The 14,947-nt window shown below is 44.9% G+C and overlaps 3 protein-coding genes across 3 annotated transcripts; 1 reads left to right on the top strand and 2 right to left on the bottom strand.

Moving 5' to 3' along the window:
* Positions 1-1,418: 1,418 nt before the first annotated feature.
* LOC128441877 (centrosomal protein of 164 kDa-like) lies at positions 1,419-3,212 on the bottom strand. The gene has a single exon (XM_053423993.1). It carries the CDS (start codon positions 3,210-3,212, stop codon positions 1,419-1,421), a length of 1,794 nt encoding a protein of 597 aa, XP_053279968.1.
* A 3,234-nt stretch (positions 3,213-6,446) lies between these two features.
* Positions 6,447-10,757, top strand: fkbp1aa (FKBP prolyl isomerase 1Aa). The gene is made up of 5 exons (XM_053425744.1): positions 6,447-6,559; positions 6,661-6,708; positions 8,424-8,536; positions 9,357-9,531; positions 9,865-10,757. The coding sequence occupies exons 1-4, from the start codon at positions 6,523-6,525 to the stop codon at positions 9,486-9,488; spliced, it is 330 nt and encodes a 109-aa protein (XP_053281719.1). The 5' UTR covers positions 6,447-6,522; the 3' UTR covers positions 9,489-9,531; positions 9,865-10,757.
* A 195-nt stretch (positions 10,758-10,952) lies between these two features.
* LOC128443008 (syntaphilin) lies at positions 10,953-14,745 on the bottom strand. Its single transcript, XM_053425691.1, has 4 exons — positions 14,702-14,745; positions 14,479-14,607; positions 14,108-14,257; positions 10,953-13,957 (listed from the first exon to the last, which is right to left on the bottom strand). Exons 1-4 carry the CDS (start codon positions 14,743-14,745, stop codon positions 12,739-12,741), a joined length of 1,542 nt encoding a protein of 513 aa, XP_053281666.1. The 3' UTR covers positions 10,953-12,738.
* Positions 14,746-14,947: the final 202 nt, after the last annotated feature.

Here is a 14,947-nt window from a genome sequence, read left to right as displayed (position 1 = left end):
TTTGGATGACAACTTGACCGGACTCGTTCCCCATCTGTGTCTCAAGTCAGAGGCCACATCCTCTGGAGGACGCGGTCTAGGAACTGAGTGTCCACTGCGTCCTTCATAGGCTGCGTAAACCGGGTCGGTAGTGTTTGCTGTTTCGGTTGAATACATTTAAATATAAAATCTTCTGAGTTTTGACTCGCTTGCTACCACAATTACCTCTTTGGAAACCAGCTTGTCACAGAAGGGCAGTGAATCATGGGATATTCTGAGCCCGGGATACAATTCATAGTAGCATGCATACACATTTTGATTCTCCAGCATTTACCCTGTTGATATTTATGTTTATCTCTTTATTCTTCAACCAGGCCAGAAGCTATATCATCATCAGACGCAAGAGAAAACACGGAGCAGCTTCATCCTAGTGTGATACCAACATCACAAAACAACACAAAGACTGACACATCGCACAAGTCAAACTCCTCACCCTGCTGTTACAGTCAGGATGGATCCTATTTAGTGAAGTCGTGTGCACCTACAGACGTACTGAATCCTCCTGCAGAAAACAACAGGCGTAAATCTGTTGTCCAGTCGAAAGAACATCCTCAGCATCATAAACAGAAACTCAGCATTCAAAAGAATTCAGGTAAAACGAGGAGGAGCCGTAATATCCCTGAGAATGACTCTGAGTCTTTTTCTAGCAGAACAAATGTGAAATCCAAAGTGTCGTGGGTTTAATGAAGCTGCATTCAAGATTCCAGAGTGGGTGAAATAGAGTTTGTTCCAATTTAACGCCAATATAAAGCATTAGTAACCAGATGTGTTGTTAAAGATAAGTTGTTGTGTTTTAATCTGTTGTTTGAATTGTTTTGTTAATTCCAATTCAAAGATTTGTAATGATTGATTTATTGGCTCAAACATGACTCCAGGTGAAAATGTTGCTCTGTAACTGCTGGATACACTGATTATAATATAAATGTGAAAAGTGATGAAAGGTCAAAGCTTTGTTCTGCTCAATTCATTTCAATCACATGTTAATGAGTGAAATATCTCTGCAGCATATGTTCACCAATATTATCACAAAAAAATAAGTCTGACAGGTTCAATAACAAGAGAACCCACTCTTTTACCAACAGGCCGTTTCACAGCAGGGATTCTGACTTGTCAAAGCAGGTAAAGCAGCACAATCTAATAATTGTGACGTCTCAGTCTTTTGTGCGCAGCCAGATGCCGCAGCACTGAGACAGCACAGAGCCCTGGATGTGAAAGTTAATTTTTTTATTATTTAAAAAGGAATGAATCACAGAGGCCACATGACTCATGTGAAGCCCTGCATGTAAACGTCACAGCTCAGAGCCGACACAGTCATTAAAGTCAGTCAAAGTCCTCAGTGACAGACATGGAACGACAGGACTGAACAGTGCATAATGTCCTCAGTAGTGGTAGACTCTGATCTGGTTGGTATCGTCCATGCCCAGCTGGACCAGGCTTCTCTTGGAGGACGGAGCTTGATAGGGAGTCAATAGAGGTATGCTGGGGTCTTTCTTCTGCGTCTCCAGCCACCTCTTGTTGCTGTCGATCATTCCCTGCAGCCTCTGACCATCGATCTCTGCTGAATTCTGCATGGACCGCAGGCTGGTACTCTGTTCACTAACAGGAGTGTAAGTTGAGTAGGCTGAGCTGGTCCTCATGGTGCTGGACGCAACTGGGTCCACAGCTGCTCCAGGAAAAATCTGGCTCCACCGGCTGTTGAGGAGATCCTCAGAGGCCTTCAGCCCGCTGCTGATGGGGGCATTGTAGACGGCGTTGAGACTGACTCTGTGGCTGAGACCGTTGCATCTCTCATGCAGCAGCGTCACATTGCTCTCCAGTTTCTCCTTGTCCTCCTTCACTCTCCTGCTCTCGTCTCTGGCTTTTTCCCTCTCTCCTCTCAGCCTCTCCTTTTCCATGATTGCCCCGCTCCGCTCCTCCCTGACTCTCTGGATGAGTTCTAAGGCTTGCTGTTTATCCTCTCTCATCCTCTCCAGCTCGTCCTTTGGCTGGTCTCTCTCCTGGTTCAGCTGGGGTAAGGCCTCTCTCTCTGTGTCCACCTCCTCTCCTTCATCTATGAGGTTCTTCCTCCTTCTCTTCAGATCTACTACCTGGATCTGCAGCATGCTCTCCTGGCTCTTCAGCTCTTTGACTTTCAGCTCCAACTGATCTGCCAGATCCTGCATTTCGGACTCCTTGCGTGAGTGTGTGAGCTGCGTCTTTCGTATCTGAGTGTTGAACTGAAGCCTCAGTTTCTCCATCTGGACAGCGTGGGAGGCCTGGAGGTGATCTCTGTCGTCCTGCAGAGTGGACAGCAAGCGCTCTCTCTGTATGGTCTCCTCATCCAGGTATTTCTCTCTGATGTTGTTCATTTCTCTCTTGTGGTCTTCCCTCAGCTTCTCCAGCTTCCTCTCATGATCCCGCTGCTCTTCCTCCCGCACTTCCTGGAGCCGGCCAGTGAGTTCTCGTTGGTAGTCGGTCCTCTCTGCTTCCAGCTCCTCTCCCTGCTCAGCCTTAAGGAGTTCAAGATCCTGCCTCTTCTGGGCTTCCAGCCTGTCTCGCTCCGCTGCTCGCTCTTCCTCTAGAGTTTTTTCCAAATCTTCCAGGATGGCTTCGCTCTCCTCCCTGAGCTTGTGATTATGTGTCTCTCTCTCCCTCTGGATAGACTCTCTGGTATCCTCCAGCATCCTGTCAGACTCCTCAGTGAGCCTGGCCTCCTCCTCTCTCCTCTTTAACAGGAGACGCTGCCGCAGAGCCCTCAGTCTTTCCTCACTCTCCTCCTTCAGAATCCTCTCCTCCTCCTCCTCCTCCCTACGCAGCTCCTCCTGGAGGAGACACATCCTCTTCTCTTTCTCCCCCATCAACTGTTTTTTCTCCTCCTCTACCTCCTGATGAGCCTTCCTCCTCCCCCCCTCCTTCTCTTTTTGTTCTCTAAGAATCTCCTCCCACTCACTCTCCTTATCATCGTCTTCCTCTCTCTCTTTATTCTCTCTGTCTGGTTTGTCAAGGGTTTTTAACGGGGTCCGACCTCTAGCGGTTCTAGGCCTCTGGAGCCCCAGAGAGGCTTTGGGACTTAGCTCCACTCCACTTCGCTCTGAGTCGGAGGGGCTGGAGAAGGAGCTGGATGGTCTGGACTGATTGAGGACGAGTCGGTCAACTTTATTGGCTAAAGAGCTTCCTCCATCTTTAGCCAGCATAAACTTTTTCTCTTTTTTCTCCTTCTTCTCCTTCTCCTTCTCCTTCTTCTCTTTCTTTGTCTTCTTGTCCTTGTCCTTCTTTGCCCCCATGCCTCCTACAGCTGCAGTGAGCTGGGTGCGCTCACGCTCCTGGGCCACCAGGAGGCGGTAGTGCTCATCGCAGGGGTGGTCCCAGGTGGACTGGCCTGAGGAGAAGTTGAAATAGTAAATTTCCCCTGTCACTTCCTGACAAGGCTTCCACTCTTGAGGCAATGGTGTAACGATGCCTTCCCTTGCCAGCCACAGGAGCTCCGGCTCACTGCCAGGATCAATACCAATCTCTCTTGCATACTCTTGTATCTCTTGTTCAGAAGGTGTATGATTCTGATTGTATTTCTCTTCAAGGATCAGCTGGCCTCCCATACGGGCTGTTGCACTCATGGTTACTTGCGGACAACTGTCGATGAGACTCTCGTAGGTGGCTGTTCTGTCACCTCTCTGTCCTCACTTGGTCACAAGGCTCAGCTTGGCTTTGTTCTATTCTACAGGATCAAGCTGGAGTTGTGGGTGTGTCTTTGAATCCAGCTCTATGTAGAAGTCTCCTTTGATGACTCATCAAATAAAGGTCTGGGAGCTGTGCTCTATCAAAAACAGGGAGAGAAACTGTCTCCTTGCTTATGTGATAGAAATTAGGGCAATGATTGATTAGAGGAACTACTTTGATGTTTCGAAAGATAACAAATGTTGCCTGAGAAGTCAGGGTTGCACTCAAACTGATGTTATATGACTTCCTCACTGACAGGGTCACCAAACAAAGACTTAACAGAACGGGGGATTTGTGGTTGTAAACATTGGGAAAGTGATCTTGAAAACAGATCCTACATTCCAAGGGTCTGGGAAAAAGTAGGTGATAGGATATTGGTCACCTATTGCTTAACATGAAAGAGGTTGATCGATAACATTTGTTTCCTCTATAGGAAGGGCTTGGAGATGTATAAAGTGCTGCTTTTCTTGTATGTCATTGCTCATTGTAAGAAATCTATTCCATGGTCTTGTACATTGATGCCCATCTGCAGATGTAGAATAAAACTTCCAGAAAGACATTGTAATGACTTGTGATTGACTATTGAGAAATTCCCATGACACCTACAGGTCCAGGACCCTCACGCCGGCTGAAAAGAACTATAACTTTCACTCAGGCAAGCTCAAGTTTTTGGGCTCATTTGGGGCTGCGGATATCCATGTTTCATACAGTTCATAGATTGGTTCAATCAGAAGGAGTGTGATTTTTTCTGTATCTTTGCTTGCATTCATTCAGTATAAGATAACAGAAGAGACAGAATTTCAGGGTCATTGTGAAATTTGACAACACAAATATGAACTGATTATAAACAACAACATTCTATAGGCACTGATATTATTGTTTTAAAATACTAGAGATAGATATTAATGCAAAGAATAGAGAGCTGTCGATAGTTATTTCTTACATTTCAAATTTGCTCGTTCACACTCTTGCTCACTGGAGACATTTTCTAACAAATAGCTAGCTAGCTAGCTTAGTGTTAACATAGCTCATTACAATATTTCCTTTCATTTGCCTCAAGTAAACCTAAATTTAAGCAGGTAACAATCGTTAACAACTACAGCCACATTCTGTAACTACCTGTACTTACAATTTCAAACTCCTTGGCTGTAATCCTGCTGTCTTGATGAGAGATGTTACTCTGCAGAGTGAGAAAGCCAGCGCAGCAGCGATGCAGACTCCCAAAGGTCCTAGTGCCCGGGCTTTTATTGTTAAGTATGATGAGAGGCTATTGGATTGTAATTTGAAGGGGGAGAAAACATACAAACCAGAAACACACTCACATATGTAGCATGTTAGAGCTATAAAAAAAAAAAAATCCCAATAATTATTTGGGGGGGCTGAAGAACATTTTAGGGCTTCAGCCCCCCTAAAACAGGCCTAACGACGCCCCTGGATGTGACCATTTTTGTTATTCATTACACCTGTGCCTCTCCTGCTCCAGCATGTCTGAAGGGGTCTACTGGCTGGCTGACAGAAGACAAAGGGCCCCCGGGCACAGACACGCACACTCAGACAGCTTTTCAAGTTGATTTGTGTCTTTGTGTAGCCATGTTGCATTTTCGTTCTTATCACTGTGAGGCCGTTGTATGTCCCTTTGTCATTTCAGTATTTGTTTGCTTTGCTTCGGGGTATGAACTGATTACATTTTGGCATGGATCTTGAAAAGGTGAACATTTTTGTGTCAGATCCAGAAAGGTGGCAAATCTTTGATTTTCTTTTTACAGATTTTCTGGGATATAATTCATGGATATTAATGGTAAAAAAATCATCCATTTATAGGGGAATAATTAAATTATCAAATAATCATGGATCCAGATAAAATCGCAGATTTCAAATGTGAGTTTATAAGGGTCCTGAACACCCCTCACCCCCTCCCCTTCCAAGCATTACAGCCCGAGTAGGAACACCGCGGTTCCGCTTGGAAAGTCGGAGGAACCACACCATGCCCGACTTTGAAATCCAAGATGGCTGCACCGTGTATCAACAGTAGCAAAAGCTGTAGTTTCTACTGTTTGTTAGCACTTCTGTCTTCAAATGTGCCGTACACATAGAAATGTGCAATTGTGTTACTTAAGTGTTAGTATGCGTGAAATGCCAAGTAATGTGTCAATATGAGCTGGTATTGCTAACGATGTCGTGCTGGCTAATGTAAACATTGTTTCTGTGCAACTGGAACGCTATCGACTCGGGTAACTTGGGTTTGACGTCATTCCGAAGACGGAGATGTGATGGAAAGCGGCATTATGGTAACTTTCAGTTGCCATAAAAACTCAAAAGGCGTTAGCTTGGTCAAGTCTGGGCTACTGTTAAAAACATGGCAGCCTCCGTAGAGAGGACCCGCTCATGATGTAACCATATGGTATATAAATATAAAGGAACCATTCTAGGGTAAAGAAAACAACAATTCCTACGGTTTAGATGAAACACACAAGTGAAAACATCACTACGGTTCTTTTATATTTAATCTCTGCCAATAGATAATTTCCACCTAAATCGTACAAACAGAACCTTTAATGATAAAAACACATATTTAAGTTTGTACAGCTGTGCTTATTAGGACTTGGCATTGACCTCCATGCCTTCTCACACAGACAAACACACAGACACAGACACGGTGACTTGGTGCGGTGCGCCCCCATCGGTGCCCACCACCCGCCCGCCCGCCGGCAGCAGCAGGCCGCCCCTGTCCCCCTGCCTCCTCTCGCATTGTACGGTGGTCGAGAGGAAGGAAACCGAGGAGCCAAAATGGGGGTAGAGATCGAGACCATAACTCCTGGAGACGGTGAGACTATTAACTGTGGATGTTCGACCGTCCCAGCTTCATTCCACCTGCGTGTGTTTCACCTTTGAACGTGCTTCTCTCCGTTTCTCTCCCGTTTCCAGGGCGGACATTTCCCAAGAAGGGGCAGCGCGTCGTGGTGCACTATGTCGGTGAGTGGGGGAGCCGGAGCACCGCTGGGGCTTCCCGGGCTGGAGCCGGAGGACTCGGGGCCTGAACCGTTTTTTTTTTTAAATCCGAGCCGAATGTTCCCTGCTTGTGTCCCGGTTACAGGCGTGACAGTCCCGGTGGTTTGGGTGAACGCACAAGCGGGGGACTGGTTGTGCTATGCTGGTTAGCATTGAAGCTAATGCCCCTGGCTTACACACTGCTTCTTGACACTGCTCTGCTAACGTCGTGCTAACGTGAAGCTAACATCTGTATCTTGTGTGTTTATATGAACCGTGCTGTCTTTATTTAAACCTATGTGTGTTCTCGTGGTTCTGGACACGGAGGAGGGGAAGTGTCGTAGCCGAGATAACGGTGCCGAAGCCGCTGTCAGCCGCCAGACGTTAAGCTAACCCAGCCCCATGATGCTAGTCGGCTAACGTTAGCTCTTCACCGTTAAGGCTGCTGTGCACAGACAGTGGAGAAAAGTAACGGAGTACATATACTGAAGTACTTTAAGTTGTCAAAAATCCTGAGTTTGCAGTAAAAAGTACACGGTTGAGGTACTTTGAGTGGGTCCGTGTTATTCTGCATTGAAATGAAACTTCACTGACTTTATATTCTACTGCATTAATCTGACAGCTGCAGGTTTTATTCATATTTACATCAAAATCAATAGATAACCTCACGTTTAGCTCTTAAAGTAATAATAACGTTAATTGTAAACAAGGTGACAACGTCCTTCACAAAAATCCATCGCAAAAATAATGAATGAACTCAAATAAAAAGTTCAGCTCAATTTAAAGTGTCACAATCATAACAATAAGGTCAAGAGCAAGGTCAAGTACAACCCTCGACATCAGCGCTGGTTGTTGGCACGAATATCAAGATTTTCTTTCCATTTCACAAAGTCCAGAATTTACAGGATTTTTGGAGATTCAGTAACTTTAGAGAGATATTTAAAAATAGTTATTTTCTTCAATATAAAGTTTTGTGAAATGCACATAGTGTCCTAGTTGTTAATCCATTTCCCAGTGTTATTTGTTTTCCGTGCAAATTAAACAGGACTAATGATTTATTAAGGCCTTCGTGTGCAAAACAATTGCCCCACCATGACCTGACACACAAAAAGGCATTCTCATCATCATCATCATTAGTTGTAGAAATAAAAGTTAAGCTCAGAACAAACGCCACTTAGCAGATAACGTTGAGCACAGACAGGACAGAAAGTAAAGTTCTGCGCCGTCTGTGTTGACAACACATCATCCTGACAGCTGTCGGACAACTGCACACATACACAGGTATTTACTAAAACAGCTTTTCCGATCAGAAAGAAAAATCTCATCCACCCAAGCACAGTTCTTCTCAGATGGTTTGATTTGAACTGTAAATGCCTCAAAGAGGGAAAAATGCACTATATTTCTTAGGATTAAGGAAAAGTGCCGGAGCTGAAAACAAGTTTAAGTAGCAGGACTTTGTTTTTTTTAATCATTCCTGTTTTTCTCATGATCCCCTGTGATACATCAGAGGGGCCCAATGCCAATATTGGGAACTTTTAACTGAACTACACATTTGAATACAGGGATTTTACTTGTAAAAGAATATTGATTTAATTGTTATACTGTTGTATTTACTTCCTCCACCACTGGATCCAGAAAGGTGGGACTCAGTATCAGCCATAAATCATGGAACAGCTTCCTTTCTCTTGGTTTCTCATCAGGCACACTGGCAGATGGGAAAGTGTTTGACTCCTCGCGGTCCCGGGGGAAGCCGTTCAAATTCAAGATTGGTAACCAGGAGGTTATCCGTGGTTGGGAGGAAGGAGTAGCGCAGGTGAGCTGGAGCTTTTTGTTGAAACTGAACATTATAACCTTTATAACCAGACGGTTGTATTAGTGCGTTAGTTTTAGCCGCTCTTCTCACAGACTGTAAATAAAGATGGACGACTCATCTTCATTTCCATGTCTCCATTTCTGTGTGTGATGGAAATTCATCTTGAGATTTGAAATAATCAAATTCTCAGACTGGAGTTGCTTTTGAGTCTTTATAATAATAATAAGCTCTGCAGAGTTTATACATCAAGCACGGGTGCTCAAAATGGACCAACTGGCCGCAATTTCACAAAAGCCAGAACTTATACAAAGAGGCGTTACATAACACATAATATGAAAAATAGAAGACATGCCAGTACTAATACAAAGAGGTGCTTCATAAACGTATTAAGATAAAAGACAAGAAATCCTCCTCTATGTCTATCTTCTGTGTCCGTCCACTGTAGCAAACTCCCTGTTTGCAAAGGCCACAGCAGTGAGACACCTAGTCAGGGGATTTCCACAACCTTAGACACTGGTCAGTGGAATCTTCCATAACATGTGTTTCCACGTCCTGCTGCTGTACAAAAATGAAGCTAAGACATTGTGTGTCATTGAAAGTCATTGGGACGATCAAGATGACTTAATGGACATGTCCCTAACTTTATCAGAGCATGAGCTGATGTGTTGATTGGTGGTTTTAGCTTCTAATCAAAGTGAATAAAAAACAATTGGCAGTTTAATCAAAATGTAAGTAACTGTTGGTTGCAGCCCCTGGTTGTGTACACAGATATGTACTCTGTTGTGTTGTTATAATAGAAGAGACCTGTCCATCTCCACAGATGAGCGTAGGCCAGAGGGCGAAGCTGACCTGCTCACCGGACTTCGCTTACGGCAACAAAGGACACCCGGGGATCATCCCGCCGGATTCCACTCTCACCTTCGACGTGGAGCTGCTCAGTCTGGAGGCCTGAAACTCGTGCACTCACTTTGTTAAATTCCACTCAAATTTTCAGGGTGAGTGGTTTTTAATTATTTGTATAATCATTTTTATTCCCTGCATCATATTCCGTATCGACCGGGGTAATCTAATATAAAGTGCAATTGCTTTACAGTGATAAACGACACTGCTTCTCCATTTATTACGAAGCCTATAATAAAATCTTTCAGTTTTTTTTATTTTGTGTTAAGTGCAACACTTGTTCAGCGACTGTACATTTAGCCTTTGTAATTTACCCGGAGATGTTGAGAGATTAAGTGGTATGAGCATAACAGGCTTTAGTCTCCATGTGGTGTAATCTCCTCTCCGCCTTAATCAGGGCTGTAAGACTCGTCTCCTCTTCACTGCAGGTTGACTCCTATCTCGGGAACATGGAGGAAAAACTGTAACAGCTGATTCCTGCTTCTGATTCCTGCATAGGACCTATTCACTAGTTCACCCTCCTTTTCCATCTAGACTCATATTAAGTTTGTGTCACTTGCTTTAAAACTTGTATCCCTCATACTATACTTTAGATTACATACAGTAATAAGTCATAGGCCATCCCATCCAATGTATTTTGTCAAATTATGTTGTGTATTTTTATGGTAATGTCTTATTTTTCGCTTTGACTTTAAATTTTTACAAATTGTGGCCATCAAGTCCAGGTGCTGGATGAAGTGTCAGAACTATGGAATCAGTCTCACTCCTGTGGCTCTGTGGCCTTCTATACTAAAAGTGTATCGATTGCAGGTAATGAATTGTCTGGAATAAAAAATCAGAGTGAATTGTTTGACACAAAAGGATATTTCCACCAATGACCTTTTGTGATATTTGTTGGACGAAATTAGAAGAGATAATAGAAATGACATTTTTAATCAGGGTTTTGTGAATCAAGCACATTATTGCCATGAACAACCCACGTGTCTCTGCAGATGTAGGATTTTTATTTGTCTGTGCTGAAGCATCAATTGTTAATTTATAAGAGTAAAATGACTTAAACTGCTCGAACGTTCCCAGCTGGACATTGTTTGTCTTGTTGGTCATGTGTAAAAAGCCAAAAGATGGTCTTACAGGAAAATACTTGGTCTCTGGTTAAAGGTTTCTAAATTTGCATGGCAAGTCCCCCCCTCCCAGATTTTGTCGGCACATCTTGGGGTTTGTGGTTCTCTTTATTTGAAGGAGTTGTGTGTAACAAGCTGTGGATGTTGTAAAAGGTCTGTTCCTTCCTCAAAACACATTAAAAGAGTACTTTTAACACAAATTGCTATTTCTTCCTTCCGTTCGTGTGGTTGTATCTCAGTGTCTAACCTCAGTGTTCCTTTAGAACGTTTGATCATCCTCACTGAGGAGTTAATGAATGAATACATGATGGTATTGCAATACACTGATATCATAAAGAGAGAAGGTATGAAGCATCTTTTATTTTCCAAGAAGAGAAAAAAAAAACATTCAGGGCATTATGCGGTGCTAGTCTCTTCCTCCTGACAATAAATCACTGCTTCATTACAGTTGCATGTTCATTACAGGCTGTTGGAAAGTCCAGGTTATGTAGTAACACACACATGGAGGAGGATGAGTGATAGAAGGTGTTAACAAATCCAGAAAAATACAATTTTTGAAACTGAAAATAAGGAAACACTCCATCACGAGTGTCTCGATCCAACCACAGATAAATGACTCTTCTCTGCCAAGGAGGTTCTATTTGGGTCTGTGTTTATCTGTTGGCAGGTTTACATAAACATTACTGGACAGATTACCATTAATCTTTGGTGGAAGAATGCAGTATACATCCGGGAAAGAAATCTGGTTACGGATCCTGATCAGGGGGCTTTACAAGATTTTCTCAGAAAATAGTTCATGGCTCAGACGTGTTTAGGGGACTGATATCTTTGAGTTTGTGAAGATTCCAAATACAAATCTGGATTTGGTGAATTTAAAGTGGTTTAATAAGGAGACTGGGGCCTCGGTGGAGGTTTGCACTCAGCTGAGTGACATTAGTAAAACCTTATGGTAAAGTTCCCTGAAAGCTAAAACATTGCTCTTTTTCCACGATAAGGCTAAAATCTACTGTACATACAATATTTCAGTCGACACACTCAAGGGCCACTTGTCAAGTCTATGATACATATTGTACATGGTTGTAAATATGAGTACGTTGCTGTGAAAGTAACCCACACTGACACGCAGGATAACTCTGTTACTTCCAGCTGTGCAAAGACCTTCCATTTCACGTAGAAGTTGAAAATAAATCACGATATAAAAAACTATCCTTCATTCGTTCGGCTGTGTGGATCACAAAGTAGTGGATGTTAAATCTAAATACCTCTCGTCTAAATTTAATAGAAACATGGAACTGAAGAGATGTAACTAGATGGTTCATTTAAGGACGTCAAGTATATATTTATGTTTAAACTGCAACGAAGACTGATCTGCTGTAAAGATCTGAGCTTTCATGAGTTCATCATTATCTCTGTTATGTAAAAAATTAACGGGGCCACGCCTCCATTTATTCTGTAATTTATGGTCATTGATTCTCAGTAAATTAATAAGTAGTGTTGAGGTTCAGGGTAAATGCAAAGAAATAGAGTCGTTACTGTTTTAAACTCTCATCCTAGTTTGTTTCTTGGCAAAATATATAATATATATCACTGATCTGTCTGTTTTGCACCTGAGATCTAGATTTGATGCACATGCTCGAGCTTTGAGAACATAAAAAGCTTTAAAACATTCAGTAATTTCATGGATGGAATTACAAAATCATAGCATTCCACTTTTTACTCACTGTGCTATAAGTCCATTTACTTTCTGCTTTTGTCTGTCGACTAATCATAGACTTTTGAATAGTTTTTATGGTGATATGATTATGATGAAATTGGAGAAATAATCGGCAGCAAACAATTTATCTTCTTCAAATTTTATAAATAAAATAAACTCAGTACTTTTCTTCGAGGTTGGGGCATTGGAATTCAAGCAGGAGAACCCAGCCAGGTGGTGAGTTACATGCAAATTGCACTAAAGAGAAAACCATTGAAACTGCAGGCAGTAGCAGTCAGTACAGTACGTTTAACTAATGCAAGTATTTAATAATGTACAACTAATCCTCTGTTGTCTAAGGCATGTCCACAAACATACAAGGGCTTTAAAATCTAAAAACCTAATCAGCAACATGACTATAACTAAAATGTGATGTCAGCATGTGGCTGCTGTGAGGCCGGCGGAGGTGAGAAGTTGTATTCCTAATGTCAGATTGCTGAAGTTCCGTTCATGTCGGTGGGCCTGCGTCCCCGGCCGGCTCCCTGCCGGCGCAGCGAGTGGAGGGCCACGGCGCAGCAGCCTCTGAGCAGGGAGCCGATGTGATACACCGGCAGGACGTCCCGTGGGGCCCCTCGACACAGCCACGCCATGGTGGGGACCACTGGCACTGCCAGGGCCAAAAGATCCACGAGGAAGTAGCGGCTCCAGTGGCACAGCTGAGGGGAGCGCCCGTCCTCTCTTGCTCCTTCACCTTCCTCCCTGTCGTCCTCCTCCATCTCCAGAACCGTGGCCTCCTGCCTCACCGGCAGTGGAGCTGTGGGGTGGGGTTGGCAGGTGTGTGGCTCTGCTGGCATCTTCACTACCTCCTCCGGTTGTTCCCGTGGTAGGGTCTCCAAGCTGAATGAAGGAGGAGACGCAGGAGGCTCTGAGGGGGTGACGTCTGCTGTGGGTAAAGAGATGACACTGAGTTCTCCTGCACTGGTTTCCTCACACAGCCAGGTCATGGTGGGGCTGCAGGCCTGGGAGCGGACCTCTGGCCTCCTCTCTGCTGCAGGAGAAGGAGCTGGGACCGGGTCAGTGACTGGGACTGGAGGAGTCACAGCTGTCACTGGGGCCTCCTCCTGAGGTAAGTGAAGGAACAGGTGATGGTGGGGTTGGTAGGTGTGTCCACTGCACCTGCAGCTGCTGCTGCTGAGCGTGTGGCAGGAGTGTGAGACTGGCAACACGGCCCCCCCACTGCACAGCCTTTCATAGGTGGAAGAGCGAGGGGGGCCTCGGATGTGGCCCTGTGGCGGCAGCTGCTCTGACAGGAGGGCCGCCTCCAGGAGGAGGTGGGTTTGTCCTGCTGAGCGAGGTACTCCGCCCGCCTCAGGAGCGTTGGGGCTGCGCTCCAGATGCAGAGCCTCGCTGCTCATTCGGGTGTGGGTGGTGCTGCGGCTCAAAGTGCTGGCTGGTGAACAACCGCAGGAGCGAGACCTGCCAACGGGCCGAGCTCCCAGCAGCCCTGAGTATGGCTTGTGGTCGTGGGGGTCTGGTTCCCGGACACTGGGGTTCGACCTCCCTGACTCCACCACTTCCTGGAGGTGCAGAATCTCCTTGCGGGCTTCTTTCAGAGCCAACTGGGCCTCCACGCGGTGGCACTCCTCCTCGATCCAGTCCTCCTGCATCCTGTACAGCTGGGTCCTCAACTCGTCTATTTCACAGTCCCTGACAGAGTGGGAAGAACAATTGAATAGCAGATTTATTCCCTTTGTTCTTTTAGTCATTTCTTTTATGCAGAAACCAAATGTGATCGTTTAGGGAAAGAGAAACCAAAAAATATTTGCATTAAACTTGTAACCTGGCAAATTGTCTCACCTGTGCTGGAGTCTTTCCACATTCTCCCTCAGCCTGGCTCGAAGGTGTCGTATACACACCTCCTTCTGTTGCAGGGGCGTAAGGTACTGCTCCGGGGTCGGGGGCCTGATCCCATGGTTATCACTGCAGGTTGTGTGCTTTGCCTGACGTCTGAACAAAAACACACACACACACACACACTTACACTAAGGGCTTTGTTTAATCACACGTGAGAGCTGACAACTGTGGCAAAGAAAATAGATAAATAAGATATAGCTGATAGCAAACCAACCCAATGACCCTTCAATAAACCTTTGTGGTATTGTTTAATGATCAGTGCCCACGTTAATGGAGTGGACAGGGGAAGCTGATGTATCTGATGTACCTCTCACCTTGGTGTAGTGGGATACGTCCGAGCTGTGAGGGTCTCCTCTGCTGCCCGGCCCCGACCCGGGTAGGTCTGGGTACTAGATGTGTCGATGGAATATTTCACGCTGCCGCCACCGGTGCCAATCGAGCGCCTTGAAGGGGCGACACCAAATTACACACATTCACCGAACATGCCAACCAACTATGTCATTCAGGAGTTCAAGAGGAGAGGCGAGGCAACAGTACCTGCGCTGACCTGAGGAGGGCTTCCGACTCGGAGTGAGAGACATTGATGACCTCCAACGTCCCCACCGGTGTCTCTAGAGAAAGACGCTAGGAGCCCTCACAGCCAATCTGGGACGAGAAGAGGAGCAGAACCAAAGAATCAAGGACATGAAGGATAATAAACAATGACAACCATTCGTCCCCTGATCCAGATCTGCCCCAAAAATGTAACGGCTTCTTTCCTGACCCATAAATCATCCTTCCACC

The sequence above is a fragment of the Pleuronectes platessa genome, chromosome 6 (genome assembly GCF_947347685.1).
Source record: "Pleuronectes platessa chromosome 6, fPlePla1.1, whole genome shotgun sequence".
In the NCBI taxonomy this organism is placed as follows: domain Eukaryota; kingdom Metazoa; phylum Chordata; class Actinopteri; order Pleuronectiformes; family Pleuronectidae; genus Pleuronectes; species Pleuronectes platessa.
This window is presented reverse-complemented; position numbering and strand designations above follow the sequence as displayed.